Source organism: Rattus norvegicus, chromosome 16, assembly GCF_021556685.1.
Source record: "Rattus norvegicus strain SHRSP/BbbUtx chromosome 16, alternate assembly SHRSP_T2T, whole genome shotgun sequence".
Lineage (NCBI taxonomy): Eukaryota > Metazoa > Chordata > Mammalia > Rodentia > Muridae > Rattus > Rattus norvegicus.
In genome coordinates, this window is record NC_141549.1 from 19,676,187 (window position 1) to 19,687,577 (window position 11,391).

Genomic DNA, 11,391 nt, shown 5'->3' on the forward strand with positions numbered 1-11,391 from the left:
CCCAGTCGGATCCCAGAGTTTCGCAGAGCAGCTCGGACCTGGCGATGTCGTCACCTCTGCCCTTGCTCTATCTCTGCATCGCTGCCGCACACCTAGCGGGAGCGCGAGGTGAGGTACCCGGAGGTGGACAGCCGCGCACAGAAAGGCGGACGGGGGCGGGGGTGAACGACACCTCATGGGCGTCCCAGAGAGGGGGTGAAAGAGAGATCTTCCATCCTTCCAGGAAGGTCCACCGGGCCAAGGCTTTGAACCGTAAATCTTCAGGTTTCTAAATCTGCCAGGGGGTTGTAGCTGCCCCACCACGGGGTTGGTGACAGTCCCAGTTCTCAGAAGACTGGGGCTCCAGGAAGAAGGGGTTTGTCTGAACCTGTCTACCTTCCTAGTTCATCTTGGAAGGCCAGAGAAACCAGGGACTTATCTGTTGGCACCCTGCACACATCCTACCTACAAAGACCCGGTAGAATAGGTGGCAGGAGGGACTTCCAGAAAGAGACCGTGTTTGATGAACATTTGAGCCTAGAGGGGTAGAGTGGGACTCAGAGTCACCTAACCTGTGGAGGGAAACAGGGCTTCACGGTCCGCCCTACTACTGGGAAGGCTTCCTGGAGCGGGTGCTGCTGCAGTCCCCAGGGCTAGAGCTGGCCTCTCAAGTCCCCAGTTGTCTACCCCATGAAATGTGGTAGTCAATGCTCCCTCTGTTGCACCAAAGGGGGGGCTCTCAGTGGTCCCTATCTTGTGCCTCCTCTACCTCCCACAGATGCCACCCCCACCGAGGAGCACACTGCAACCGTCAGGGGTCTTCAGGGACGGCCACCAGACCCCGGCCAGCCCTCGCCGGCCCTGGAGGACTGGGAGGGTGAGTCACTTCAGCAACCCGCCTGTGTGATCTGGACTTGGTGGGGTCAGCGGGGAGGGTATGGAGAGTGAGGAGTCCTTGGACGTGACAGCTCCTGGAGGCCCTGACCTCAAGGCTCCAAGCTGGAGGGACTAGAGGGAGGTGGGACCCGGGCTCAGCGTGCGATGCCCGCAGAGGCCAGCGAGTGGACCTCGTGGTTCAACGTGGACCACCCGGGAGGAGATGGTGACTTCGAGAGCCTGGCAGCCATTCGCTTCTACTATGGTCCCGCGCGCGTGTGCCCGAGGCCGCTGGCACTGGAGGCGCGCACCACGGACTGGGCACTACCCGCTGCAATAGGCGAGAGGGTGCACGCCAACCCAGAGCGCGGATTCTGGTGTCTTAATCGCGAGCAGCCGCGAGGCCGCCGCTGCTCCAACTACCACGTGCGCTTCCGCTGCCCACTGGGTAAGGGCAGGGCCCATAGTCTCGGGCGGGCAGGCACAGTGCGACCCTGAGGAGCAAAGCCCAATGATGGCAGGGCATGGGCGTGCATGAGGTGGTAGTGTGGGGGTGGCTTAGAGGAGAAACGCCCGTCAGCAAGCGAACTTTGAAGTTGCTAAGAGCTGGACCCGGGTTATAGTAGGTAGTGCATTGACATGCCAGGTTCCCATCGCCCATCCTGAACAGCTCGGTGTTAGGGGATGCCTTAAGCCTCATCCTATTGAAATCCGATGGGGAACAACAGGGCTAATCAGGAGCGCACCTGGCAAGGAGCCGCCGCCCGGAGGGTGAGCTCTGTGCAGAACTGCTGTCTGCCCCTGCAGTGAGGGAGAGTGTATGTTAGAGCAACCGAACCCACAAAGTTCAGAAAGCCCGCTGCCCAAGGTGGGCAGATCCACCTTATCTCCCTCCTTGCTCTGCAGAGGCGGCATGGGGCGCTTGGGGCGCTTGGGGCCTCTGTTCCAAGAGTTGCGGGCCAGGCCGTCGCCTGCGCCGTCGCAGCTGTCAAAGCTCATCTGGGGACACATGTCCTGGGAGCCCCCAGGAGGCACAGAAGTGCGTGAGATCCCGTTGCCCAGGTAGGAGGGACGGGGCTAGAGGAGGGGATGACCAGGGGTGAGGCCCACATAAAAAGGGGTCCAGAGGGCTGGACCAGTTGAAGTGGAAGCCTTGCATACACTAAGGAGACTATATAGAAGGGTCGGTGGATGCTGGGCAGGCACAGGAAAACCTGAAGGGTTATTTCCCCTGGTGTACACAGAAAGATATCCATCCCTCTGTGTAAACAGAAGCCAGTTGCACACTCTGGGTGCACGCATGCAGCCATCAGTCTCTGCCTGTCCTGCTCACCCACGCAGACACGATGTCCAACCCCTCCCCAACCCCAGTCCCGGTGCCAGCCAGCCGGCCAGCCAGGAGGGGACTGGAAATTCCACTTGGGCCTGGGTTCCACAAACATGGTCTGCAGACAGCTGCAGTGAGGCCCTCATATAGTGGGGGCACGATGTGGCCAGTGCTGGGGACCCCACCCGGTGCCTCTGCCCTAAAGTTTCCACTGGAACTTTCCACTTTGTGGAGAAGCAGCAGCTTTGGAAGTGAGACAGATGTTGTCTGAGACAGCCCCTCTCCCAGCCCCCACCTAGGTATTCCTGCCGGATGAGTCCTCACCTTCTTCCCCCACCCCCCCCACCCCCGGACCGGGGACTGAACCCAGGGCCTTGCGCTTCCTAGGCAAGCGCTCTACCACTGAGCTAAATCCCCAACCCCTCACCTTCTTTTAAGAATCAGCCTCTTCGGTCCCCTCTTGGAACTTCTCCCCTGCATCTGTGGACCCACATTCCTCACACTTGTTCCAGCTCTGCCCACTTATCCCTGTCTCCAGACTCACTTAAGCCCAGCCACACTGAAGTTGGTGGGGAATGGCGGGAGGCAGGGCTTTTTTTTTTTTTGTTTGACTGAGTGCACAGCTCCCCCCAAGAGTTCTCTCTGCCCCTGCTGCTCCCATGTTCCCCTAGGATGTAGCTCTGACACCTGCGGGTGCCCCAACCACATCCTCTTGGGCTCGGTGGTCACCCCATCTGGGCGACCGCTGTCAGGAGCCAGGGTCTCCCTGCGAACACGACCTGGCACCGTAGCCACCAGTGACACCCATGGAACCTTCCGGGTGCCTGGAGTCTGCGCTGGCAGCAAGGCCAACGTCAGTGCCCGGATGAATGGCTTCTCTACTGGTACAGCCCAGGCCCATGCCAACACCTCCAACTCTGCTGTGGTCACCATCGTCCTTGAAGAGTTAGGTGAGTGTCCCTGCAGCCAAGAACATGTGACTTACAGAAGGATGTTCCAGGCCAAGGGGGAAAAACAAGTTGTGACTCACTTATTGACAGCACTGGATGAGGCGGGCTGACCCTGAGAGAATTCGAAGAAGAAGGGGTCCCTGGGGTATAGCAGGGTCATGAGCTTGGCCAACTCTGACCCCCTCAGGGAAGCCGTACCTGGTAAAGCACCCTGAGTCTCGAGTTCGAGAGGCAGGTCAGAATGTGACCTTCTGCTGCAAGGCCTCTGGGACACCCATGCCCAAGAAATATTCCTGGTGAGTGTCCACGCAAACTCAGGGAACCCTGCCAGCTTTGGGTTGAATAGGGTGGTACCATGTGGTACTTCCAAGCCTTCTAAAACAAGGTGTGATGATGAACACATGATCCCAGCACTGAGCTGAGGCAGGAGGACTGCTGTGAGCTTGTAGTAGTGCGGGTTACATAGAGAGAGAGTGTGTGTGTGTGTGTGCGCGCGTGTGTATAACCATGTCGCCAAAAGAAGAAAAAGCAGAGCAGGCCTGGTGGGGCCCTGCCTGTAGAGGCTGGAGGATCAGGAGTTCAAAATCACCCTTTGCTACACGGCCTAAAGTGCAGGAGACCTTGTCTCAATAAAACGAAACCTCCTAGGGGTGAATGCTGGCCTCTGTCTTCTCTAAAAAGTGCAGAGGCTCCGATGAGGCTGAGCCCCAGGAAGCCACTCTTCAGCTAGAGACAGATGCAGTCTGGCCACAATTCTTAAGATCCCCATGATGCTGTGCACTTACTGCTTTCTTCAGGTTCCACAACGGGACCTTACTGGACCGACGCCAGCAGGGGTCTGGGCCACACCTAGAGCTCCAGGGGCTTCGTGAGGAGCAGGCAGGGGAGTACCACTGCAAAGCCTGGAACGAGGCGGGCACCGTGCGATCCCGCGCTGCCCACCTCACGGTGCTCGGTGAGTGTGGTCCAGTCCCGCCCCACCCGAGCCCAAGCCTCCCACCTCAGCTTCCCTCCCATGACCTGGTTGTGTGGAATCCCCAGCTCCCGGCCAGCCAGCCTGTGACCCCCGACCTCAGGAACACCTGATCAAGCTTCCAGATGACTGCGGCCAGCCGGGTGGCGGCCCCACGTACCTAGACGTGGGACTGTGCGCAGACACGCGCTGCCCGGGCCCCGTGGGCTCCGGCCCGCGCTGTGGGGACGCGGGCTCTCGCTGCTGCTCAGTGCTGCGCCTGGAGAGCAGAGATATCCGCTGCTCTGGCTATGTGCTCCCAGTGAAGGTGGTGGCTGAGTGTGGCTGTCGCAAGTGCCTGCCCCGTAGGGGATTGGTGCGAGGCCGCGTGGTGGCTGCGGACTCTGGGGAGCCCCTGCGTTTCGCCAGGATTCTATTGGGCCTTGCACCCATCGGCTTCACCTCCTACCAGGGCGACTTCACCATCGAGGTGCCGCCGGCCACCGAGCGCCTCGTGGTGACCTTCGTGGACTCGAGTGGTGAGTTCGTGGACAGCATCCGCGTGTTGCCTTTCGACCCTCGCGGCGCTGGTGTGTACCACGAGATCCGCGTGCTGCGCAAGGCGGCCGCAGTGCTGCTGGACGCGGAGCAGGGCGGTGAAATTCCGCTGGGCGGCACAGAGGAGGCGCCAGCGCTAGGCGAGCTAGTCTTCCCGCCCCGGACCTTCCACCACCCCGACGGCCGTCCCTACTCGGGGCCCGTGGAGGCGCGTGTCACCTTCGTGGACCCTCGTGACCTGGCGTCGGCGGCCGCGGCGTCCAGCGACCTGCGCTACCTGGATAGCTCGGGTGAGCTGGCGCCGCTGCGCACCTATGGCATGTTTGCAGTGGACCTGCACGCGCCAGGCTCCACCGAGCAGCTGCACGTGGCGCGCGCGGACGTGCGCGTGGACGCCGACCACGTGCGCATGCCCGGACACGCCGATGCTCTGGCACTCTGGTCGTTGGACCCAGAGACCGGCCTGTGGGAGGAGGAGGGGGCTGAGCAGGGAGGAGGCGGCTTCCGGCGTGAGAAGGAGGCGGTGCGCGTGCGCAGGGAGGAGCGCACGTTCCTCGTGGGCGCGCTCACGGTGCGCGAGCGCCGCTTATTCAACCTAGACGTGCCCGAGCGGCGCCGCTGCTTCGTGAAGGTTCGCGCCTACGGTACAGATCGCTTCGCGCCCTCAGAGCAGGTGCAGGGCGTGGTGGTGACGCTGCTCAATCTGGAACCCGCGCCCGGTTTCACGGCCAACCCACGCGCGTGGGGCCGCTTCGACAGCGCGGTCACAGGGCCCAACGGCGCGTGCGTGCCGGCCTTCTGCGACGCCGAGCGGCCCGACGCCTACACGGCCTTCGTGACCGCGTCTCTAGGAGGCGAGGAGCTGGAGGCCGCGCCGTCGCGGCCACGCGCGACCGCGGCCACCGTGGGCGTGGCAGAGCCCTACCTGGAGCGCCTCGGCTACCAGCGCACCGATCACGACGACCCCGCGCTCAAGCGCACCGGCTTCCGCTTGAACCTTGCACGTCCACGCACGGGCCACGAGTCCGAGGCGCACGGGCCCGTGTATCCGTGGCGCCGCCTGCGCGACTGCGAGGACGCGCCGGTCACCGACAGTCACTTCCGATTCTCGCGCGTAGAGGCAGACAAGTACGAGTACGACGTGGTGCCATTCCACGAGGGAGCGCCCGCCTCGTGGACAGGCGACCTGCTGGCCTGGTGGCCCAACCCGCAGGAGTTCCGAGCGTGCTTCCTGAAGGTGCGGCTGCAGGGCCCCCAGGAGTACATGGTGCGTTCGCACAACGCGGGCGGCACCCACGAAGACACGCGCGGCCACCTCTATGGGCTGCGCGACACTCGCAGCGTGCGCAACCCTGAGCGCCCGGGCGCCTCGGCCGCCTGCGTGGAGTTTAAGTGCGGTGGCATGCTGTTTGACCAGCGCCAAGTGGACAGGACACTGGTGACTGTGACCCCGCAGGGCAGCTGCCGCCGCGTGGCCGTCAACACGCTCCTGCAGGACTATCTAGCCCGGCACCCGCCGCTCGCCCCCGCGGACGACCCCGCCACCTTCGCCATGCTGGCTCCGCTTGACGCCCTGGGCCACAACTATGGTGTCTACACCGTCACCGACCAGAGCCCACGGCTGGCCAAGGAAATCGCCATCGGCCGCTGCTTCGACGGCTCCTCGGACGGCTTCTCCCGGGAGATGAAGGCGGACGCGGGCACAGCGGTTACCTTCCAGTGCCGAGAGCCGCCCGCCAGACCCAGCCTCTTCCAGAGGCTGCTGGAGAACCCCGCATCGGCGCTTGGCGACATTCGTAGGGAGATGGGCCAAGCCGCCCGCGATTCCCGGGTTACCCAAACCCAGGCTGGGGACACCGGCCCCTTCGGTTCTGGACAGTGACCTGGTCCACGACTTCATTCTGCCTTGCTTTGGACTCGTGTATCTTCGAAAAACCTCCCCGCTTTGGCTCCCAGGCTTGAGTCCCCTCCCCCACTTGTCCACCAAGAATTTGTTCAAGATGAAAACTAAGGGTGCTGGTGGGAATTTGGGGCAGGCAGCCGTGGCTGTGACCAGAAACAGTGTCCAGTTGTAGGTGAACGTGGTTGTCCACCTAAGGCCTGGGCCTCAGCCGAGGCAGGTTCTGAGTGACTCCAATGCCCTGGGTCGTCGCAGCCTTTGTGGGCTCCCCTGCCCCAGCTTTGGTTCTGAGACCGTATTTATTGAGATAAAGCCCAGGGGGTGGGTTTGAGTTGGGATACAGGTTGGCCCCGTGGAATGTGAGGAAAGGGTGTTTTGGGGTTGCCATGCAGGAGGAGCTAGGGCTCCAGGGGGGACGGATCCATGGTGCTTGGGAATGCCCTCAGGACTTGGGGGCAGGTGCTATCGGGCTCAATTAAAAATGCTACAATTCCCAGCCTCTTGTGTCAGTTGTAAAGGATGAAGGGTGGGTGGGGCTGAGCCACACAGGACTGAGTCTGGGTGTGATCCCAGCAGCCTGAGACAGGAGGAGCATTCTCATGTCGGAGCCAGCCTGGACTACAAAGCCAGCTGTTTCTGAAAACCAAAGGGATTCCTGCTGGCTGCAAAGGATGTGGCGTGTGTGTGTGTGTGTGTGTGTGTGTGTGTGTGTGTGTGTGTGTGTGTATGGTGTGTGTGTATGGTGTGTGTGTATGGTGTGTGTGTGGTGGTGTGTATGTGTGTGTATGGTGTGTGTGTGTGTATGGTGTGTGTGTGTATGGTGTGTGTGTGTGTATGGTGTGTGTGTGTGTATGGTGTGTGTATGTGTATGGTGTATGTGTGTATGTGTATGGTGTATGTGTGTATGTGTAGAGTTGTCTCTGACTAGAGAGCACAGTAGCCCCACAGCTGCTGGGGGCCTCATGGCTGCTGGGCTTGGCTAGTGGTTCAGAATTATAGGGAAGGATGGGCCCTATGGGGAAAGTTCCTGGGTGCTGTCCTGAGCACCGCATGCTGAGACCCAGCCATACCTTGGCTAACCATGTGGGTGCAGGCACCACTGGGGACCTCCTCCTCAGAATGATGGAAATCAGGGCATGGCAGACCTCCTAACTCCAATGGTCAGGCAGGCAGACACTTCACAGCACTGGTGTGCTTCTGATCACACTCGCATTCTCCAGAGAAACTGCTGAGTTGTGAGTCCCTGCAGGAGTGGGGTTCCCCAGTGGCCCCTCATGCCCCTGATCTGCTAGCCTGGAGACATGGGTGGGTCCCTGGGAGGAGGGCCTTTTTGGTTCGAGACCTCTGACTCACTATAGTCGAGGATGACTCTGAATTCCCCATCCGCCTGCCTGCCTTACTCCCAGTACTGGGATGATAGACACGCTCAGTTTATGATGGAGCCCAGGGCTTTGTCGACTGAGCCCCATCCCTAACTCCAGGAAAGGAGGGTCCCATGCCTGACTTACCTGTGAAGGAGTAGTCCATGGAGTGCCTCTTCACTTAGGGTCTATGCACCCCTTCTTCATTACCCATTTTTGGCAGCAGGTGATTAGCTGTGGGGGCCTGGGCACAGCCATACACACAGGAACCCCTTAGAGGTCAGTTCTTGCGGCCCTAGTTAGACCCCTAGTGGCCATTCCCCAGCTGTCTTGTTTTTAACTCATCCCTAGAGTTTGCCAAGGCCTGGCCACTCACAAGCTCCCGTGTGGCGAGCACCTCCTGGTCCAGGTCGGGCCATTTTTACCCACAGCAGGAACACCTTCCTGTACCCCGAGGGATGTGGGTCCTGAGGGGTCAGAAAAAAGCTAGCAAGTGCAGACCCTGGCCTTTGAGATGACCCCAGGGCTCTGCTGTAGCTGTCGACAGAGGCTTTGCGCCCAGCTCACAGGACTGCTGGGGGAGTTCAGTGCCGCAGCTCCCCACAGAAGGATGGGGAGCCTGCAGCAAAGTCCAGGCCCCTGATGAGGTGTCCAGTCTTCTTGCCAAATACCTTCCATTGAGAAAGTGTTGGGGCTTCTCTAACTGCCAGCTGGGGCAGCCAGCTGGGTTTTAGGGGGGATGACTGGCTGGGCCCTGGTGTATCTGTTAGTGTAAAGTGGGGTTTGTGGGAGCCCCTCTCTAGCTAGACCCAGAGGGCTGTGGCCCTCTTTCCCTCTCTGCCTATTCAGTGAGAGGACAGAATTCACCCCCAACTTTTACATGAGGAAATTAAGACTCTGGAGAAGGGAAAGCTACCCTGTGCTGGCAGCTGTTCTACCTTCGTTCTGTCCTGGTGCTCTGTCCCAGTCCTCCCTCTTGGAACTTCAGTCATAGCTTCTGGAAAATCCATCACCTCTCTCCACCCCCAGCAGGGCTGCCAGGACCCGCCCCTTGGCCGGGGAATCAGGGCCAAGACCCCCCAGAGACCCGGCTCCTGCCTCCCTGAGGTCAGCTCGGGGCACTGGAGGCCCAATGTCCTGCCCCCGACACTTTAGATTTTATAATTTTAGAACCAGGGGTTCTTAAAATTCCTTACACCATAGCATAGAGAAAAATCTTGGACCAGTAAAATGCTTAAAACAAGTCTGAAAATAGCAGAATCCAAGAGGAAGGACTGCAAGACAGACATGCAGGGCAGGCTGCTGGGATGTGGCCCCTGAGTCTACATTGCTTTAAGGGTGCCTAATGAGTGTGTAGTGTGTTGGGGAGTCCCAAGATTTCTTTATAGGGAGAATGACTGCTTGGGTCACATGACTATCGTGGACACTGTAACCTGGGGATAAAATAGCTGGCTACTTCTGGTTTTGGTTTGGTTTGGTTGTTTCCTTAGAGATGGGACCTCATGTAGATCAGGCTGTCCTCAAATACACCATGCAGCCCAGGATAGCCTTGAACTTCTACTTTCTGAGAGCCGATGGCAGGTGTGAGCCACCACGCCCTGCCAGGAACCTGTCTTGAGGGCTGTGTTTGGCTGAGAGGTAAGGAGGGAAAGGCCTCTGGGACACCAGGCAAAGGCTGGAGGGGCAAACAAGTGACACCACCAATGAGGCAGGAAGCTGTTTCTAGGCTGAGAAACATCTAGAGGTCAGTGTCTTCTTTCATTTTGGGCATTCGTGTATGTGTGGGCACATTTATGCCACAACATGAGTATGGGGTCCAGAGACGACTCCTTCACGTGGATTCCAGGGTTTGAACTCAGGTCCTCAGGCTTGTGCTGCAAGCACGTTTACCTACTGAGCAGTCTTGCTGGCCCAGCCTGAGCTACACACTTTCTTACAACAGATCCCCTCTTTGTCCCCATCCCCCATCCCCCATGACCTCAAGGAGCTTGATTCAGCCTGCAGGACAGGACATGCTCCTCTGGTGGCACTGGGGTCTGTTCTCCCCACATGGCCCAGCACTCCCTCCCTCTCTCGAAGCTCAGTCCTGGCAGAACATATCTGGCTCTTCTGTAGGAGCCTCGTGGGCCTGGCGAGGCCACCCACCACTTCCCCACTGTCTGTCTCTCTCATCAGCCTCAGAGGTGGGTCTGTCCAGTCTCAGACCCCAAGGGCTGGAGCTGGCCTGGCAGGCACTGGCTTCAGTTACAGAGGACACAGGGACTTCACTGGGGGTTGGGGGTGGGTGATACCTTGGGGTGGGAACAGAGACCAGGCCCAGGTTCCATTTGGGGACACTGGGGAGGGGACTCCCAGCTGTTGGTGGGGGTATTGGCAGGTGATAGGGAGGGGACCGACTCCCAGCTGTTGGAGGTAGACACAGGAAGACAGACGTAGCCTCACCCAGGGCCACTGCCCAGGCCAAGGTGACAGTCAGAGCCAACCCGCCTGCCTGTCATCGGCCAAGGTCAGGTTTGCCTGGCCACGCCCTATGTGTCCCTCACAGTCAGATATTCCTTCTTTACCACCCAGCACTTTCTGGTCATTGAACCAGTGTCTATCACCCAGGATACCTGCAAATGCTGTAGGCAGGGCACTGTAACCTCTAGCTCATGAGGGAATGGACACCCAGCATGGAGCCCCATGCCATGGGGCCATGCCACACCCACCTGTGCCCCATAATCAACTTAGCCTGGGATGGTGAATAGCTTGCTTCAGGCCTTCTCCAAGTGTGTCCCACAGAGTCCAGCTGTCCACAGCGGAGTTCTCTGGGCACATCCCACCCTCTCAGAGCCCAAGGGAGAAGTATGCTAGGGGGAACCCCGGGCCGCCAAGATCCCAACTGCTTTTGCAGTAGAGGCCTGCATGCTCTATGCTGACTCAGCCCTGGAGCAGGCAGCATGGCCAAACCTCAGCTATGTCCTCAAAGGCTGTCTGGCCCCAGACGGTGCTGGAGCACAGCTGAGCTGGGCTGAGGACCAGCCAGGCAGAGGTGAGGCCATAGCTCCCACCCCCTCTTCCTGCCTGAGGGTTTCTGGAGACATGGCCCCCGCCCCAACACACACACTGAGGGCCAGGCTGCTTCATGAAGTCTGTATGTTAATCCGTGGTCTTGTGAGGGTCCTGTGTGGAACACAGAAACATACATGCACACACAGAGCACACCCTGCAGCCAAGATTGCTGCATGTGGAGTTTTGCTTATGTAAGAGTAATGACTCTCAAGAACCTCGAAGAGGTTCAAAAAGTCAGAAAGCCAAAGCAAAACAGGCACAGAAACTCCTCCTTATCGGGCCAGGGTTGGGTTAGCAAGAGGGCCAGGGTCTGAGGACAGGGAATTTTCAATATGGACTTTCAAAGGTGAATAGTAGTTTTCCAAAACCAGACCCAGAAGACTCAGTCTTGAATTTAGTTTTCCTTTTGTTTGTAAGGTTTCATGAGGGGGAGTTGG

The 11,391-nt window shown here is 59.3% G+C and overlaps 1 protein-coding gene across 2 annotated transcripts; it reads left to right on the forward strand.

Annotated features, from left to right (window-relative positions):
• The first annotated feature begins 3 nt into the window (after positions 1–3).
• Positions 4–7,038, forward strand: Cilp2 (cartilage intermediate layer protein 2). 2 transcript variants are annotated; one of them, NM_001436643.1, is given in 8 exon segments: positions 4–108; positions 758–856; positions 1,031–1,303; positions 1,762–1,917; positions 2,854–3,132; positions 3,320–3,428; positions 3,930–4,087; positions 4,174–7,038. In NM_001436643.1, coding segments are annotated over 8 exon segments (3,489 nt in total). In that variant the 5' UTR covers positions 4–44; the 3' UTR covers positions 6,525–7,038.
• Positions 7,039–11,391: the final 4,353 nt, after the last annotated feature.

What these genes read in the sequence shown, in the direction of transcription:
- Cilp2 (XM_087588262.1), top strand. Translation starts at nt 670, where the DNA reads ATGAAATGTGGTAGTCAATGCTCCCTCTGTTGCACCAAAGGGGGGGCT. An exon ending in GCGCTTCCGCTGCCCACTGG is followed by an intron (nt 1,304 to 1,761) that starts GTAAGGGCAGGG and finishes CTTGCTCTGCAG; the next exon opens with AGGCGGCATGGGGCGCTTGG. An exon ending in TGCCCACCTCACGGTGCTCG is followed by an intron (nt 4,088 to 4,173) that starts GTGAGTGTGGTC and finishes TGGAATCCCCAG; the next exon opens with CTCCCGGCCAGCCAGCCTGT.